The sequence below is a fragment of the Phocoena sinus genome, chromosome 7 (genome assembly GCF_008692025.1).
Source record: "Phocoena sinus isolate mPhoSin1 chromosome 7, mPhoSin1.pri, whole genome shotgun sequence".
NCBI classification, from domain to species: Eukaryota; Metazoa; Chordata; class Mammalia; order Artiodactyla; family Phocoenidae; genus Phocoena; species Phocoena sinus.
In genome coordinates, this window is record NC_045769.1 from 95,220,227 (window position 1) to 95,238,495 (window position 18,269).

At 37.0% G+C, this 18,269-nt stretch overlaps 1 protein-coding gene across 5 annotated transcripts in view; it reads left to right on the top strand.

The window, feature by feature from the left end:
* Positions 1-18,269, top strand: part of ZRANB3 (zinc finger RANBP2-type containing 3) — a 275,954-nt gene that overhangs the window by 111,130 nt on the left and 146,555 nt on the right. For all 5 annotated transcript variants that reach the window (XM_032638607.1, XM_032638608.1, XM_032638610.1 and 2 more), the window contains one exon: positions 8,322-8,340. In XM_032638607.1, the coding sequence (XP_032494498.1) occupies positions 8,322-8,340 (19 nt within the window). The remainder of the gene's footprint in view (positions 1-8,321; positions 8,341-18,269) is intronic.

Here is an 18,269-nt window from a genome sequence, read left to right on the forward strand (position 1 = left end):
AAAACAGTGTTTATAAAACCAGTTTTTAAAGTCAGTCAAATTTCCTTCCATTAATAATGGCTAAATTGGAAGCTGCTGTCCTCTGTATCTTCCCTTTATTCATTGCCAGTATTTACTTACTGACAGTGAAGATAGTTATTTGGATTTTTTTTTAATAAGTTTATTTTATTTATTTATTTATTTTTGGCTGTGTTGGGTCTTCGTTGCTGCTCATGGACCCTCTCCAGCTGCGGCGAGCAGGGGCCACTCCTTGCCGTAGTGCGTGGGCCTCTCACCACGGTGCCCTCCCCTGTTGCGGAGCACGGGTTCCAGGAGTGCAGCCTTCAGCAGTTGTAGCAGGTGGGCTCAGTAGCTGTGGCTCATGGGCTCCAGAGCGCAGGCTCAGCAGCCGTGGTGCACGGACCCAGCTGCTCCGCGACATGTGGGATCCTCCTGGACCAGGGCTTGAACCCGCGACCCCTGCATTGGCAGGCAGGCTCTCAACCACTGCGCCACCAGGGAAGCCCTATTTGGATTTTATTGAACAGAACTTTTTCTTTTTTAAAAAATTTATTTGGTTCCGCTGGGTCTTAGTTGCAGCAGGCAGGCTCCTTAATTGTGGCTTGCAAGCTCCTTAGTTGTGGCTTGCCATCTCCTTAGTTGTAGCATGCGAACTCTTAGTTGCAACATGCACGTGTGATCTAGTTCCCTGGGATCAAACCCGGGCCCCCTGCATTGGGAGCTCAGAGTCTTAACTCACTGAGCCACCAGGGAAGTCCCTATTGAATAGAACTTATCATCACCATCATAACAGCAGTAAAGTTTTTATGGTATTCCCTTTACAAAGTACTATCTTACCTCATTTTATCACAGCTCACCTTACTTGGCTTAGTCGTTTCATAAAACAAATGAGACTAAGAAGCTGGATATAGAGGTCTAGGATATATTTAATTATATGCTTGCAAATAAGAGCAGTGCTCTAAGCTTTTACAGAAATGCAGCAGACCGATTTGATATGCAACCAAAATAAATACTGTTGTTTTGTAGTTTTTATTTGTAACAGAAATTTCCGACTCAAGGGTAAGAATCACAGACTCAAATCAGTTGTTTAAATAAACCCTCCAGAGATTTCATTTTTATTATTTTTTTTAAATCTGGGGCTTAATTAGCTTTAGTTTCAAATATAAACATGCATTGTATGTCATAAGAACTTCAGGATATTCCGGGAAAAGAGTCCAAAAAGAGGTTTTAAATGTGGATCTATCTGGAGTATATTGTAAAAAGCCTTAGGTACAGATTTAGGACTTGTATATGTGTGATACTTAAAACTATGAGAATGGATGATAGCTTTAGGGATTTAGGTAGAGCACAAGGAGAGAATGACTAAAGATTGAACACTAAAGAGGGTGGGTGGGGCTTCCCTGGTGGCGCAGTGGTTGAGAGTACGCCTGCCCATGCAGGGGACGCGGGTTCGTGCCCCGGTCTGCGAGGATCCCACATGCCACGGCGTGGCTGGGCCCGTGAGCCATGGCCACTGAGCCTGCGCGTCCGGAGCCTGTGCTCCACAACGGGAGAGGCCACAACAGTGAGAGGCCCGCGTACCACACAAAAAAAAGGGTGGGTGGAAGAGGAGGCACCAGGGAATGGGGCAGAACATGAAAGCTAGGAAGAGAGTCAGGATCGCTGGGAGGCCGAGGAGAGCTTTTGCAGGAAGTGGTTGTTCTATCCCAGACAACATGAAGAGGTCAGGCTAGATGAGAGCTGAAGCTGAAGGTGTCCTGACCACATCTACTTGCCATTTGCCAAAGCAAAGAATGTTTTTCTAATTTTCAACCTCAATTTTTTCCTTTTATCATGTTCATGTTAGTATCATGTTACAATATTATATTGTGCACTTTTGGGATTTTACACAAAATCAGTAAAGGTGTAAACCTTACGTTATTATTTGTGACATATAAATATACATGTATATTTATATACACCTGCACACATACCCACACATATAATAACTTGTGCTTACAAAGACTATTTCCAGAAGGCTACCCAAGAAATTGGTTACTTTATTGCCTTCAGAGCAGCCAACATCTGGGACATCCTTGAGGAATAGGGATTGAAGAGAGATTTTCTACTTTTGTACCTCTTAAATCGTGTGCATATAATGTATCTCCAATTCCAAAAATAAATAATATTAAAGCTAAACAAATAAAATGAAGGCCATTTTATCACGTTGAACTTTGATAATTATGGGGAAAAGTATTTTAAGACACTGCTGTGGCTGGAAAAAATGTTATGACTTGGTCCTCTGAACTCATGGTCCCTGTAGCTTGGTCTGTAAGGGAGAGTGGGTGGATTTATTAAAGTAACGTTGAGTTAGCATTGGTCAAATATACCATAGTAAAGAGTGGTATGGTAGCATGTTATCAACCATATATATATGTATATATATATATATATATATATATATATATATATATATATATATATATATAGTTGATTCCTGCTAATGGACAGTTAGCAAAATCCAGTTGCCAAAAGGTCAGTATTCTCCCTGGGGTAATAGCCCACTTCTGAAGCCAAAAGATGCATGGTAATTGATTAAGCAGATCCTGTTTTCTCGTACTGAGTCCTGAATTCTGTACTTATGATTCAAAACAGAGTTAGAGCATTAAATTCTCAGTGTAATCAAAATGTTCTCTTGGAGAGTTTTTCTGTTTTCTTTTTACAGACATGATTTATTCAAAAGAGATATGGGTGTTAATTATAGAAAAGGTGGTGTTTTAATATAAAGAAATTGGAGAAAAACATCAGGTTAAACATAAACTATTCAGTTCTATGAGTATTAGATTAGAAATTTAGCTGGTATGTAAAGTGATTGTCAGGAAAGTATAATGCTTTTCAGTTTTCTCTTTTCTATCTGTATAAGAATTTGGGTTAAAAATAGCAAACACTGAGCATGTGCATCATAGATACAGCTGCTGCAAACACCAGAGGTATGGATGCCGTGATACTGTAAGTGGATGATTAATGTAAGGGGCCTTAAGGTTTTGTTAACAGCTCAGTGAAATGAAAAGTTGCTTTTTGATGTCTGCAGCCAAGATGGATAAATTATGATTTAAACAATTAACAATGAATTTGGAACAAAGAATAATTTATTTTTTGTAAAAATGGAAAACTGAACTGCTTGTAAAATTCAGATAAAATTGCATAGCTGTTGGCATACCAAACCAGGTTTAGCAAATACAATGAATATTCTTTAATGAAGGAAGTTTTCTTTTTAGCTGTAGGTTAAAGTCCCTATAATTCGAATTGTATTTGCCATTTCCCAATGGGAGAAAAAGCTGTTTTTATTTCCTTGGATATAAAGTAATTATGGGCAGTCCTTCATTTACAAAGTAGACTTTAGTTTCATTCAAATGTGGTGTAAAATTTTTATGAAGTAAGAAATTGGATTAGCTATATTTTCCCTTTTTATATTATGGTCTCCATCAGTCATCTTTCTTGTTTCCCTTCTCGCTGTTGACTCCATGCCCACTGTTCAGGTTTCCAACATGTTATATAGCTACTGCCCTATTTTTAATTTTTCTTTTCTTTTTGCTACCAAAATTCCTTTCTGATTACTCTGTATCTGTCGCCTCCCTTTTTTACTATCCACAGTCCTCTTAACAAGTGAGGATTGCAAGTGAGCTTACAAGTGAGCTCCTGATAACTTAGTATGGTGGCCTTTTAGCCCTCATCCTTGACAACATCTTCGTGGTGTTAGACACTGTTAACCCATTTACCCTGTAGTGGATGTGTTTCCCCTGGACTTCTTAGTCCCCACTCCTTGTTCTCCACCTCCTTGAATACTTTTAGTTCCTTCCCTTTGCTTTTGAAGTAAGAATGTTTCCCGAGGATCTAGCCATGAAAAAAATTCCCTCCTTTTTACAGTTTACACAGGAGAATCTCATTCATTTCTGCTTCTGTTATCATCTTCATGCATAGCTACCTTCTCATTTTTATTTATTGTCTTGACTTGATTCCCAAGTTCCTGATCCACAGATGTTGCACTCATAGAGTCAATAAGATATTTATGGGGTTATGTATACTATTCTATCTTTAAAAAATCTTCTCTGTACCCTAGTTTTCCTGCTGGCTACTACCATATTTCTTTGCTCCCTTTACAGGATAATTCCTTAAGACAATAATGTCGTCTCACTCTCTCCCCTTCCTCTCTTCCCATTCTCTCTTGAACCCATTCAGGTAGGGCTTTTGTTCCCTACTGTTGTATCAGAGTTGCTCTTGTCAGAGCTATGAATCAAATGATCAGTTCTTGGACCTTATTTCACTAGACTTCTCAGCAGCATTTGTTATAGTTGTTCATTCTCTCCTTCTCAAAACACTTTCTTAACTTGGCTTCTAGGTCACTACATTCTTCTTGTGTCTTTTTACATTACTGGACAGTCCTCAGTTTCCCTTGCTGGATCCTTCTCCCTTTCGTGACCTCTAATTGTTGGAGTGCTCCACGGCTCAGTCAGTAGCTCTCTTCTCTTCTTCCTAGGTGATCTCATTTAGTCTCCTGGCTTTAAATATCATCTGTTTGGTATTCTGCTTTAGAATAATTTTAGTATCCCCTCTCCTTTGTTACCTCCCTTCAATTTTGCACATTCAGAATGTGTCCCTTCTTCTAGAGTCCTTATTTAGAATACACATCATCCATTAAATTCATACATATTGCTCACCAGATTTCCTTTTCATCTTCTCCTATCTTGAATCTGTGTTAAGGTGTTTTTATTGTTTGGCTATTTTTCTTAAGTATGTTTCCTCAGATGGTTTGCTTGAGTGATATAATCTTGGAGATCTTGGTTAACCTCAAATATCTTTTTGTTATCCCTTTTAATTAATGGGTATCTCAGCTGGATATAAGATCCATGAGTTCTTCTGCTTTCCTTTCAAGTAGTCTAGATTAGCTTCCATTGTTTTTTAGTCTCTGGTGTTGATGATAAAATTCCAATACACTTGTTTTTTCCCTTAATGATAATTGTTCTTTCTGTCTGAATACTTACAAGGTTTTTTTCTTTATTTATAAGATTAATGAATTTTATAAGGATGTGAGTAGATACTTGTCTTTTCTCTTCAATTCACCCTGAAACATGGTTACCCTTTTCAATTATCCACCAGAGGTGTTTCTTTAGCCCAGAGAAATTTTCTTTTATTATTTACTTAATTGTTGTCTCTCCTTCATATGGTGTGTCTTTTCCTCTTTTGAACACCTGTTTTTCACATTAGTTTTCTGGATCTATCCTTCAAATGTTTTTTTTGTTTGTTTGTTTTTTTCTTTTCCTTCACTACTTCCATTTATTTAACTTTCTGCTCTGTGCTTTGAGATAATCTTTGCACTTCATCTTCTAGCCTGCTCAGGTGTCAATAATGATCACATTTTTTTCAAAATTCATTTACTCATTTTAGTCTGGAAATCATAGAAGAGAGTGTGTGTGTATGAATGTGTGTGTGTGTGTGTTGCATTAGAATTTACTTAAGTGCTGAAACAATTTTTGTGTAGGTTTTTATCTTTTCTAGCACTTCTCTTTCACTAGATATGTGTCCTGATTATTCACTTGTATTCTGCTTTTTCAAATGCTTGGGCCTCTCACATGATCTGTTATTTTTCTGTGATAGCTCATTGGAAATCAGGTCTGGTTGCTGAACTGCCCTTAATAGCAGAAATGCCAGAGGTCGGGATAGATTTAGTGCCTAAAGTTGAAGGACAGCCCCACTAGAGATACCTGAAGGAAGCCCAGTGCTCTCTGATGTACTTGAACTGCCCTAGTTTCCAAAGTCAGGAAAGCCCACTTGTCTCCTGTTAAAATCCAGCATATCCAGAGGGCTCCAAGATAATCTTACAACTGGGGTCTTCAGATACTTGAAAGCCAAGCCAGTCCAGCAATCCACAGCCCTTAGTTGTTGCCTGGGGCTCTGATGCTGCTTTTCAGTCAGCCACCCACAGGGCAATTTAGTTGCATACCAGTTCTTCACTAGAGTCATAAACCTTATCTAGCAGCCTTCAGGTCACAGCCTCTGCTTCTCTTTAGAAAGTTAAGGAACTTGGAGTTGGGCATAGAGGAAAACAAGCCACAGTCAAGTTGTCATATTACAGAATACCCTGGATCCTTTCTCATTCCAATGCCATTACATTCTAATGAGTCTCAGATTTATTATATCTCCAGTTCCCTACCATTCCCCCAACTCACATATCCAGTGGCCCACTCAACAGTTCAACTCGGATATCTAATGGATATCACAAAGGTTACACGTCCAAACCGAACTTTGGATTATCATCTCCAAACCTACTCCTCTCCCAGCCTTTCCTGTCTCAGTGAGTGCATTACCCCCATTTTTCAGTTAATTGCTTAAGACAGTATCTTAAGATTCATTTTTCTCTGTCTCTCATTTTATATCCACATCCCAGTCGATCAGCAAATCCTGTTGGCTGTACTTTCAAAATGTACCTAAACTGACCACTTCTCACCTCCGTCATCTCTACCATGCATCCATCTATCCTTTTTCCTTTCCTGGTCTACTTCAGGTGCCTCCTGACTGCCTTCTGTGCTTCTGCTCTTGCCCTCTACAGTTTATTCTCTAGAAGGCAGAGTAATCTTTTTAAAAGGTAAAATGTTGCTTACTTCCAAAGGATTCTAATAAAATCTAGACTTCGTGCCATTGCATGTAAGGTTCACCGTGGTCAGGACCCTAGGTGCTTCCAACCTTATTTTCTACCATTTTCCATGACTCAGTCCACTTTAATCACGTTAGCTTCCTTCCTCTTGCTTAACTACATCATAATCATCTTATCTCAGGGTTCTTGCACTCCCTCATCCCTTTGCTGAGAGTACCCTTCCTCCAGATTTTCTCATGATTCCCTTCCTCATTAAATTTGTGATTTGTTCAGATCTGTTGGAATTGCCTTATCATAAAGATTATTCCTGACCACCCTATAAAATAGCTCCTCCCTTATTTCCCTATTCCACCTACCCTGTTTTAGTTTTTTTTAATAGCATGTATCACCACTTGAATCATTTATTTGTTCATTGTCAGAAATTCTTCCAGTTACCCTCTATGAGGGAAAGACTTTTAAATTCACTGCTATATCCCTAGCACATAGGACAGAGCCAGGTACATAGTAGGCACTCAATATATAATATATACTTAAAGTGACATCTTTTCCAAATTTGAGTTGGATTTTACAATGAAAAAGTAGGTATATGCATGAATCTTCCTGGAAATAAGTCATATTTTTCAAAGTATTGCTTTTTAGTTTTCTGCTTTTTAGGCTTGTTTGCAAAAAATGTAATAAACTTTTTACTCTTGCATATGTTTTAAATTTCAATTAAAGTATTTGTATTTTATTTTTCCATAAAAATACTTAATATGTAACCTGACATCTTTTTTCATTTTAAGAATGAAATTCCATTTTACTTGTAACTTATTCCTTAATGATATATTTATTACCAAATTATTAATTTGTGTCTTATGTTAAAAGAAACCATGTAGTATTGTATAATGTCAAGGCCATTGGGAATAAAGGAAGGAAAAAATACATATAGGGACTTTTTTCCTCTCTGATTTTTATAATATTCCAGTATTTTTTTTTACATTGCCTGGAAATCCCCTCAGTTAAGAGATAGGTTTTTCTCCTTACAATGTACTCACTGTTTCTAAGGGACCCCTCATGATCTTGACCATATCTGCTATTCTTTCTTTTTGCTCTTTGGTTTTTTCTTCTACTTAGGACCTCAGTTTATGCCCCCATCCTCAATTTTCAGTGGATAGAATTTACTTCTATAGGTTAACAAGAAAGAACAGAGAAGAGAGAACTCAGTAAAATAATAGTAGAAACCAAAATTCAGCTTGAAAATAGGCTTAGCATGTATAATATAGCGTATATACTTTTACCTGTAACATGCTAATGCACTTTAATACAGCATTCTTCTAATCTCTAGGGAAGACCAATTTTAAGGTTTATTGGTACGGAGGGAAGTCATTGGTACAGAGGGAAGTCATTGGTACAGTCACTTGCCATTTTGCTCACATTTTGAAGGGTCATTGTAGCTGTCACCATTGGTGGGATGTAGGAAACAGTACACCTGAAACTCGTAACACTCCCACATCCATATGCTGTTGGCAGCTGGAGAGTCTTATAAATCAGCAATGGCCCATTTTCTCATGCACACTTATAAACACCTCTCTCTGGCTTAGTACTTTAACATTTGTAAACTATTTTGTGGCAAGCTACTCGATCAGAACTTTTTAAATGGCTGACTTTGGTAATTAAGAGATTAATTTGGTTTTATTTTTGTTTTTTCCAGGTGTATGGTGGCTGATGAAGTAAGTGTTTTCATGATTTTTATGTCTTTTATAAAATTCCCCAACCAGTTTTTGTTATCTGTTATTTACCCTGTGTTCTCTGACTTTCATATGACTATATATCTGTATGTGGAGAGGACAGTGGGAGAGCGAGGGAGGGCGGGGCATGGGGGCAGCAGAGAGAATAAGAATGAGAAAGAGAGAGTGTGCGTGTGCACATGCGTGTGCACGTGCCCGTGTGCAAGGCATGCATTTGGAACATGTTAGTGTTAACATTAGTGATTCAAAATTCTATACTTTTGGCCTCAGAAGCATGAATGCAGCCCCAAATGAAACTGAACTCTTTTCTACTTGTCATAATGCTGCTTGCTTAGAAGCTGAACTTTTAAGATTTGGCTCTAAAGGTTATTGTTAATTGTTTTGTATGAGTGTGAAGCATAATGTTAAAATGGCATTTTACTATTACTAAACAATTTGATACCTTTAAGGGGCACGTACTCGTATACATTCATATACAGGTTTTTTCACTGAAATGGAAGTTCTTGCTACATAAACTACAATACTCTTTACATACATTCTCAGAACGATGTAGATCAATAAAGTTCTAATTTTTAATATCATTTTGGAAAATGTGTTGCTGTTTTCATGATGTCTTTAAGGATAACAGCAAAACATATACATTTAAAAATATAATAGAGGTGAGGAAAATGGATACTGAATTTTTTTAAAATATAAGTGAAACCATAAAAGATTCTCCCAATTAACTGTCTTTTAGTTTTAGTTACATGTAGGCTCACCAGTGGCTTATCTCCACTATCTCTTCTTCAGGAAAAAAATGAATAAGAGTATAATATGCATATGATTGCCAAGCAGAAGGTTCATATAGGGTTTCTTAGTTCATGCTGATTTATAATTACTGAAGTTTTTAGTTTGAACTCTTCATTCTATAGGCATTTGTTTAGACTAGATGTTATAGTTAGAAACAGTCATTGCCTGTGAAAAACTTCAACAGTGTAATTAAAGAGACAGGACATAGACATTTGGAAAACAGTAGAAATTTCTATTTTGGAACAGGATGCATTCCAAAAGAATCTTCATAAATTTATAAATTTGAGAGTCCAAAATGACTAGAAGAAGCTTATGTTTTTAATCCCCGAATATGTTTTCACCAAATAGGAATATAAATTCATCCTTCAACCTCCAAACTAGGCATAACCATTTTGTATAATATGTATAAAATATGTGTATGATATATGTATGGATGTGTGTCTCAGTAATTTTTTTTAAACAGACCAGTTTTATGTCCACGGGAAATATACCATAATGTGTAACATTATCTTGATAATTTCCCCAAGCAATTCATGGGGAACATCTTAGTGGCTATGACATTGCATTGCTACCTTGTTCTTCAATTTGATGTTGTAGAGATTTGCATAGGCCTTAAATGTGCAGAATCATTCATGGATTGAACTTGATCAGCACCTTAACTCTTCTTAACTTTTATATTCTCCAACAAACTCCTGTCTTCTCCTCAATTGACATTAGACTAAGGATTGTGCATGATGAGTTCATGATGAACCTTTTAGCCAACAAGAGTTTTTCTTTATACCAATCACTTTTCATCTCCAATTATTTACAGTTACATTTGTCACATGTTGAGTGATTTGTGCTTATCTTTCAAAACCATTCTTATTTTTTTATTTAATAAATTTAAAAGAACCATTTAATATTTTCTCAGTACTTAAAAGAAGATTCCACTTTTGTGTCCCTCATATCTCCTTTTTTTCACCAGCATTTTAAAGACTCTCATTCTTTTACAACTATTTGACTTTCTGAGGTTTATTATGTCAAATCCTATCAATAAGGTTAATTAAGGAAAAATCCTCAATTTTACACATAAGTACAAAAAACAGGCCACAGAAATAACGTAATGATGTACAATTCTAAGATCACAGCTCAAAACCACTAATATCCTCTGTTTTTGGTTGAGTTGAAATGCCATTTCTGTGGAATCTTACTGAGTTAGTGTGGATGAAAGTGAGTAAATTAAAAGTCTTGAAGTAGAAGGAAACTTGTATATATGTAAATTACATGAACTCTGGTTTGACCTTCATTTTATTTTCTAATACTGTTCTCCTTCTCTTGCTCTTATCACAAAATGGTAGTGAAGTCATAGGAGGAAATGCAGTTTATAATTTGGAGGTCAACCAAGTTTTGATTTTTAAATTAAAAAATATATTTTGAGGGCTTCCCTGGTGGCACAGTGGTTAAGAATCCACCTGCCAATGCGGGGGACACAGGTTCAAGTCCTGGTCCGGGAAGATCCCACATGCTGTGGAGCAACAAAGCCCGTGCGCCACAACTACTGAGCCTGTGCTCTAGAGCCCATGAGCCACAACTACTGAGCCCATGTGCCACAACTGCTGAAGCCCATGTGCCTAGAGCCCGTGCTTCTCAACAAGAGAAACCACCCAATGAGAAGCCCACGCACCACAATGAAGAGTAGCCCCCGCTCACTGCAACTAGAGAAAGCCCATGCACAGCAACGAAGACCCAACTTAACCAAAAATAAATTAATAAATTTATTTTTAAAAATATGTATTTTTTGATATAATGAATATTTGACTCATCAAATAGCTAAAAGCTTTAGGAGAGCAATATTACATCTCTGTTATTGAACCTACTTTTTTAAGATGCTTGAATACCCACTTAGAGTATTGTGTAATTTAGTTGTCTGCTGTGATCTTTCCTCCATAGCTTTAGAAGCAAATGACTTCCTTCACTGGAATAACTCCCCTCTCTTCTAGTATTTTTCTACTATTGTCTTTTTCTAATGTATTCAATCTTTGTGGAATTATGTAATCTATCTACTGTATAGGAGATAGTCATTAACCTAAAATGGGAATGATGACAAGTTCTGTTTAATTGTCTAATTGTGTGATCATTGAGTATTTCAATTATAAAACTATATTTCAGATAACCAACAAAGCTGCAACTTTTAATAAAACTAACTTTGCAAACTTAGCTTAAACTGTTTTAAATCCTTTTCCCCCTTCTTGGTTTAATGTAGTCAAGTGTTGTTTCAAGAACCGTGTAGTAAATATACAGAAACTTGTGAATTTGTATTCCTTTAATAATGGAATTCAGGTCACAGTCTGTAGTGAGGCTGTTGCACTATTATCTTTACTGTTCTTTAATAATTTTTTAACCACTGTGTCCTTGTTCTGTTGAAAATTATTGAAAATTTTTATTCATAAAAAGATTTTAAATATGAAAAATAATTTCATATTAACACACAACAGGTAATTTAATTCGATATACATGAGGAAAATATCAAACCTATATACTTACTACCTTATTTGTCAAGTATCTAAAGGCTATTATTCTTTGTAGAAACCGAGCATTTAGAAAATTTTTGTCATCTTCATTTTTACTTAAGAAGATGGGATTAACATCCTAGATTTATATGAATAGCCTAATAATTGTGTCCTTATAGACAAAATGCTGTCAGTACATGGATTCTGTCTTGTCTATTGAATCTATTATCAAAGTCAGAAGATTCTTATGTGACATTTTTTGTTAGTACTCTACTTAAGTCCCGCGCCCCTGCCCCCACCCCCAGCTTTTCCCTGAGTTTCCTTCCTGTTACTTGAGAAAACATTTGGAGTCAGGGGGATGGTATACCAAATAAAGTATTGCTTTCCTTCCTTTTTCAAAAGAAAAGGAAACCATTTGTCAAGGCTAAGCTACTTGGCTTGGCTTACTTTGTGGCTATTTTGGGATTAATAGATATATATTTGGAACAGAGACCATAGAGTTGTCATTATGGATGCTTTTCTTTTGGTCAAGGTGCTTCTCTGGAAGAGAAGTTTGGAGGGGAGAGGCTGTGGAACCTGTTGAGTGCTCGCAGAAGTTTTTCTGTAGGCTGAAGTTTGAAAAGCCTTGTCATTTTCTCTGCAGGCAGAAATCTGTAGGTGTCTGGAAACACTGAAGAACCCCCTCGGGAAGATTATTTCTATCAGAAGACCTTAAAATTGATATTGTGATATAGTCTCTGCCAACATTAACTTTATAGGTTTGAGGACAAAGAAATTAAACTAGACATGAAGAATTTTAGTTTTCCTTTTATATAAGCCTACCCTGGTTTGACAAAGTGAGCTGAGGTGATAATTTTTATTCCATTTGCTTCTACAAATCCTTGTTTCCCTTTACCAGACCCAAGTTGAACTGAATACTTTCCCCTCTGAGCTTTTACTCTTTCTGATTCATAACCCCTCTTTGTTGGTGGTCCATTTCTGTTGAATGAATGGACTGATTAAAGAGTTAATACTTAATTAACACATATGTGCCGGGTTCTGTTTTAGTGATTTACATGTATTAATTTATTTCATCCCAGGACAACCCAACAGAGTATTATGATTATTATTACCACCATCATTTTCCAGATGAGAAAGCTGAGGCACAGGTATATTAAGTAAATACAGCTAGAACATGCTAGGAGCTGATATCTAACCTAAAATAATTCAGCACCCAAGTCCATTATTGCTATTCTATACAAAATCTCCAGGTACTAGACTTTCTGTGTTTTTTTTGTTTTTTTTTTGCGGTACGCGGGCCTCTCACTGTTGTGGCCTCTCCCTTTGCGGAGCACAGGCTCCGGACGCGCAGGCTCAGTGGCCATGGCTCACAGGCCCAGCCGCTCCGCGGCATGTGGGATCTTCCCGGACTAGGGCACGAACCCGTGTCTCCTGCATTGGCAGGTGGACTCTCAACCACTGCGCCACCAAGGAAGCCCACTTTTTGTGTTTTGAAACAGGATTCTTAAGTACAGAAGAATCTGCAAGACATAGTGCTCAAATGAATGATATAGGTGATGGCATTTGTGCAGCTGAGATGGTCTATATTCCTCTAAATCAGTATCATTTGACTGCTTCCTTCCTTTCCTCATTTTTAAGGCCAGCTTTACTATTTTTTGAATGTCCTTTTTTAAAAATAAGTTTTAAATTTTAGAACAGGTTTAGTTTTATAGAATTATTGTGAACATAGTACAGAGAGTTCTCATGCCTCAAAGCCAGTCCCCCGTTACTAGTTACTTAGATTAGTAATGTCTCAATTAATGAACCAATATTCATATACTAGTGTTGTTAACTAAAAACCATACTTCATTTAGATTTCCTCATATTTTCACTGATGTCCTTTTTCTTTTCCAGGATTCCATCCGGTATACACATTGCATTTAGTAGTCATGTCTTAAATAGACATGACAGATAACCAATAGCCTCTCTTGGTTGTGACAGTTTCTCAGACTTTCCTTGTTTTTGAAGACGTTTACAGTTTTGAGAGTTAATGGTTCAGTATTTTGTAAAATGTTCCTTAATTGGGATATGTTGTCTGATGTTTTTCTCATGATCAGACTGAGGTACTGGGTTTTGGGCAAGAAGACCACAAAGGTTAAGTGCCATTGTCATCATGTCATACCAAGGGTACATAATATCAATATGACTTATCACTGTTAATGTTAATCTTGATCACCTGGTTTGATGTAATGTTTGTCAGGTTTTTCCCCTGTAAAGTTACTGCGTTTGGTTTTTTTTTTTGGTCCCTTCCCATACTGTATTTTTTGAAGGAAAGTAACTATATGCAGCCCATACTTAAGAAATGGGGATTTATGCTCTACTTCCTTAAAGGCAGAATAAATAAATACATAAATTATTCAGAATTCATTTGTTCACTCACTTACTTTATCATATCAGTAGGACTCATGCATATTCACTTTATTTTGTTGCTAAAATGGTTCCACCTTTGGCCATTGGGAGCTCGTTGAATTCACTCCTGTGTCCCTTTGATTTGCCCCCTTCATTGTAGGCTGTTCTGTTTGGGGTTTTGTTTTCTTTGGCTTTTCAGCATTTTCTTACTTTCTGGCACTACAAGATGCTCCAGTCTTATCCTGTATATTTCCTACCCCAGTACTTGAATCACGCATTTCTCCAGGATACCCGGGTTCTTTCTATTGGAGAGAGATATTAGAACCAGATCTAGCTGCTAGGTGTACTCATTTTCACCAGGGTGTCATTTCTTCTGGATCCTCTCAGCTGACGGAGCAAGGAGATGAATGCATGTGTTCTTACATATGCATGTGTATGTACATATTTATGAATATTTATCTGTGTAGCCATCTGTATCTGTATTTAAGCTAAACATGAGTTCCTGTTGATGTCTCCAGCTCTAATCCGTCACCACATGGGTCATTCTAACTACTTCCCTTGCTTAACTTTATCCTCCTCCTCCATCATTGAGTATCCTAGTTCCCACCATCTGCCATTCATTTAATTAATTATGCACTTCTAGTATAAATGCGTGGTGGTTTCAGTATTATTAACCTCTACCCCGACAGGAAGGAAAATTATCAACTAGAGTACAGTGCTTAGGTACAGTTCCTTTTACCTTTATTTTTACAGATTCCATTCATTTTCAGAATTACTTTAAGTCAGACCTTATTCCTTTATTCAGTGAGGTTGTTTCATATACCTATAATACATTTAAATTATTGTATCACACTTCACATTCCATCATGGGACCCTCTGACCTCCTGAATTATTTTTTAATTATTTGTATACATCAAAATGTACTTTTTGTAATGCAAATTTCTGTGGATTTTCACAAATGCTTAATGTCTTGTAATCACCATTACAGTATCATGTAGAATAGTTTTACTGCCCAAACAATCCCCTGTGCTTCACTTATTTAATTCCCTTCAGACCAAAACCCCAATAACCAAAGATGTGTTTAATGACTCTATCATTTTGCCTTTTCCAGAATGTCATATGATTGGCAGCATATAGTTCGTAGCTTTTTCAGACTGACTTTTTTCACCTAGCCTATGCATTTAAGTTTCAGCCGCGTCTTTTTGTGGCTTGATAGCTCTTTTAATCACTGAATAAAATTCCATTATATGGATGTACCACAGTTTGTTTTTCCATTCACCAAGATGAAGGGACATATTTGTTGCTTCCAGTTTTGAGGATTATGTAGGTGTTTGTGTGGGTATACTCAGTTGAGTAATTATCTAGGAGTGCAATTGCTGGATTGTTATGTTAGTTTCCTAGGGCTGCCATAAAAAGTACCACAAACTTGGTGTCTTAAAACAACAGAAATTTATCCTCTCAGTTCTAGAGGCTAGAAGTCTGAAATCAAGGTGTCAGGAGGTTTGGTTCCTTCTGAGGGCTCTGAGGGAGAATCTGTTTAATGCCTTTCTCCTGGCTTCAGGTGATGGCTGGCAGTCTTTGGCATTCCTGGGTTTGTAGACGCATCACTTCAATCCCTGCCTCTATCTTCATGGGGCATTTTCCTTTTGTCTATGTCTCTTCTCTTGTAAAAACATCAGTCACATTGGATTAAGGGCTCACCCTACTGTAGTATGACATCATCTTAACCCATTACATCTGCAACAACCCTATATCCAAATAAGGTCACATCCTGAAATACTGAGGGAATAGGGCTTCAATATATCTTTTGGTAGGGGGTGGGGGGGAGACACAATTCAACCCATAATACATGGTGAGACTATGTTCACTTTTGTCAGAACCTGTCAAACTGGCTTCAGAAGTGTATCATTTTGCATTCCCACCAGTAATGAATGAAAATTCCCCTTGCCCTGCATCCTCACCAGCAGTTGGTATTGTCAGTTTAAAAAAATTTTTTTTTAATTTTAGCCTTTGTACTGGGTATAGTTATATTTCATTATTCTTTAATTTGCAGTTCTCTAATAACATATGATATTGAGCATCCTTTCGTTTATTTTCCATCTCTAAGCCTTCTTTGGCAAGGTCTTTGTTCAGTTCTTTTGCCCATTTTTAAATTGGATTATTTCCTTTTGTTGTTGAGTTTTAAGAGTTCTTTGTATATTTTAGGTACAAGTCCTTTATCAGATATGTGATTTACAAATATTTTCTCCAATGCTGTGACTTGTCTTTTTATTCTTCTAAAAGTTTCTTTCACAGAGCAGAAGTTTTTACCTTTAATGAAGTCCAGCTTATCAATTTTTTCTTTCTTTGATTATTCTTTTGGTCTTCTATCTCATTGCTACACCTAAGGCCACCTAGATTTTCTCTTTTGTTGTCTTCTAGAAGTTTTATAGTGTCACTTTACACTTCGGTCTATGATCCATTTGGGGTATAAAGATATGGATGTGCAGTTATTCCACCAACATTTGTTGAAAAGAGTATACTTTCAACACTGAATTAGCTTTCTTCTTTGTCAAAGATCAGTTGACTTCATTTGTATTGGTCTATTTCTAGGCTCTCTCTTACGTCCCAATGATCTATATCTATTCTTTCACCAGTACCACACTGTCTTGATTACTGTAGCCTTATAATAATACTTGAAATTGGGTGGTGTGATTCATCCAACTTTGTTCATTTTCTTTAGTACTGTGTCGGCTATTCTAGGTCCTTAGTCTTTCCATATACATTTTAGAATCAGTTTCTCAGTCTCTACAAACAGCTTGCTGGGATTTTGACTGAGATTGCATTGCATTTATAGGTAAAGATGGGAAGAATCTATAGATCTATAGACCAAGTTGGGAAGAAACTTTAACAATGTGAGTCTTTAGTCCATGAACATAGACTATCTCTCCGTTTATTTAGAAATTCTTTGATTTTTTTTCTCATCGGTAATTTTCTTTCCTTTTTTTTTTGTACTGAGGTATAATTGACATACATTATATGTAGTTTCAGGTATACAACATAATGATTTGATATTTGTATATATTGCAAAATGATCACCACAGTAAGTCTAGTTAACATCTGTTACCATACAGTTACTAAATTATTTTTCTTGTGATGAGAACTTTTAAGATCTACTCTTGTAGCAACTTTCAGATATACAGTGCAGTATTATTAATTACAGCCACCAAGCTGTACATTACATCCCCATGACTTATTTATTTTATGACTTGAAGTTTGTACCTTTAGACCGACCCTCTTCACCTATTTCATCCACCCTCAATCCCCTGCCTCTGACAACCACCAATCATTTTTTTTTTTTAATTTATTTTCTTGGCTGCATCAGGTCTTAGTTGCAGCAAGCGGGGTCTTTCATTGCAGTGCGTGGGCTTCTCTCTAGTTGTGGTGCGCAGGCTCCGGGGTGCGTGGGCTCTGTAGTTTGCAGCATGTGGGCTGTCTCCTGGAGGTGCGCAAGCTCAATAGTTGTGGCGCGCGGGCTTAGTTGCCCGCCCCCCCGGCATATGGGATCTTAGTTCCCCGACCAGGGATCGAACCCGCGTCCCTTGTATTAGAAGGCGGATTCTTCTACCAGTGGACTACCAGAGAAGTCCCTGGCAACCACCCATCTGTTTTCTGTATCTATGAGCTCAGTTTTGTGTTGTTTCCACAAATAAATTAGATCATACAGTACTTGTCTTTCTTTGTATGACTTATTTCACTTAGTATAATGCCTGTAAGGTTCATCCATGTTGTCACAACTGGCTGAATAATATTCTGTGTGAGTGTGTGTTTATATATATATATATATATTTATTTATTTATCTCACAAATTCTTTATCCATTCATCCGTAGATGGACACAGGTTGCTTCCATGTCTTGCCTATTGTAAATAATTCTGCAGTGAACGTGGGAGCACATGTATCTTTTTTAGTTAGTGTTTTCATTTTCTTTGGATAAATACCCAGAATTGGAATTGCTGGATCATGTGGTAGTTCTATCTCTAATTTTTTGAGAAACCTCCAACCACAGTGGCTGTACCAATTTTTTTCCCCACCAACAGTGCAGGAGGGTTCCTTTTTCTCCTCATCAACACTTGTTATTTCTTATTTTGATAATACCTATTCTAATAGGTATAAGGTGGTATCTCATTGTGGTTTTGATTTGCATTTCTCTGATGATTAGTGGTGTTGAGCATCTTTTCATGTACCTGTTGGTCATCTGTATGTC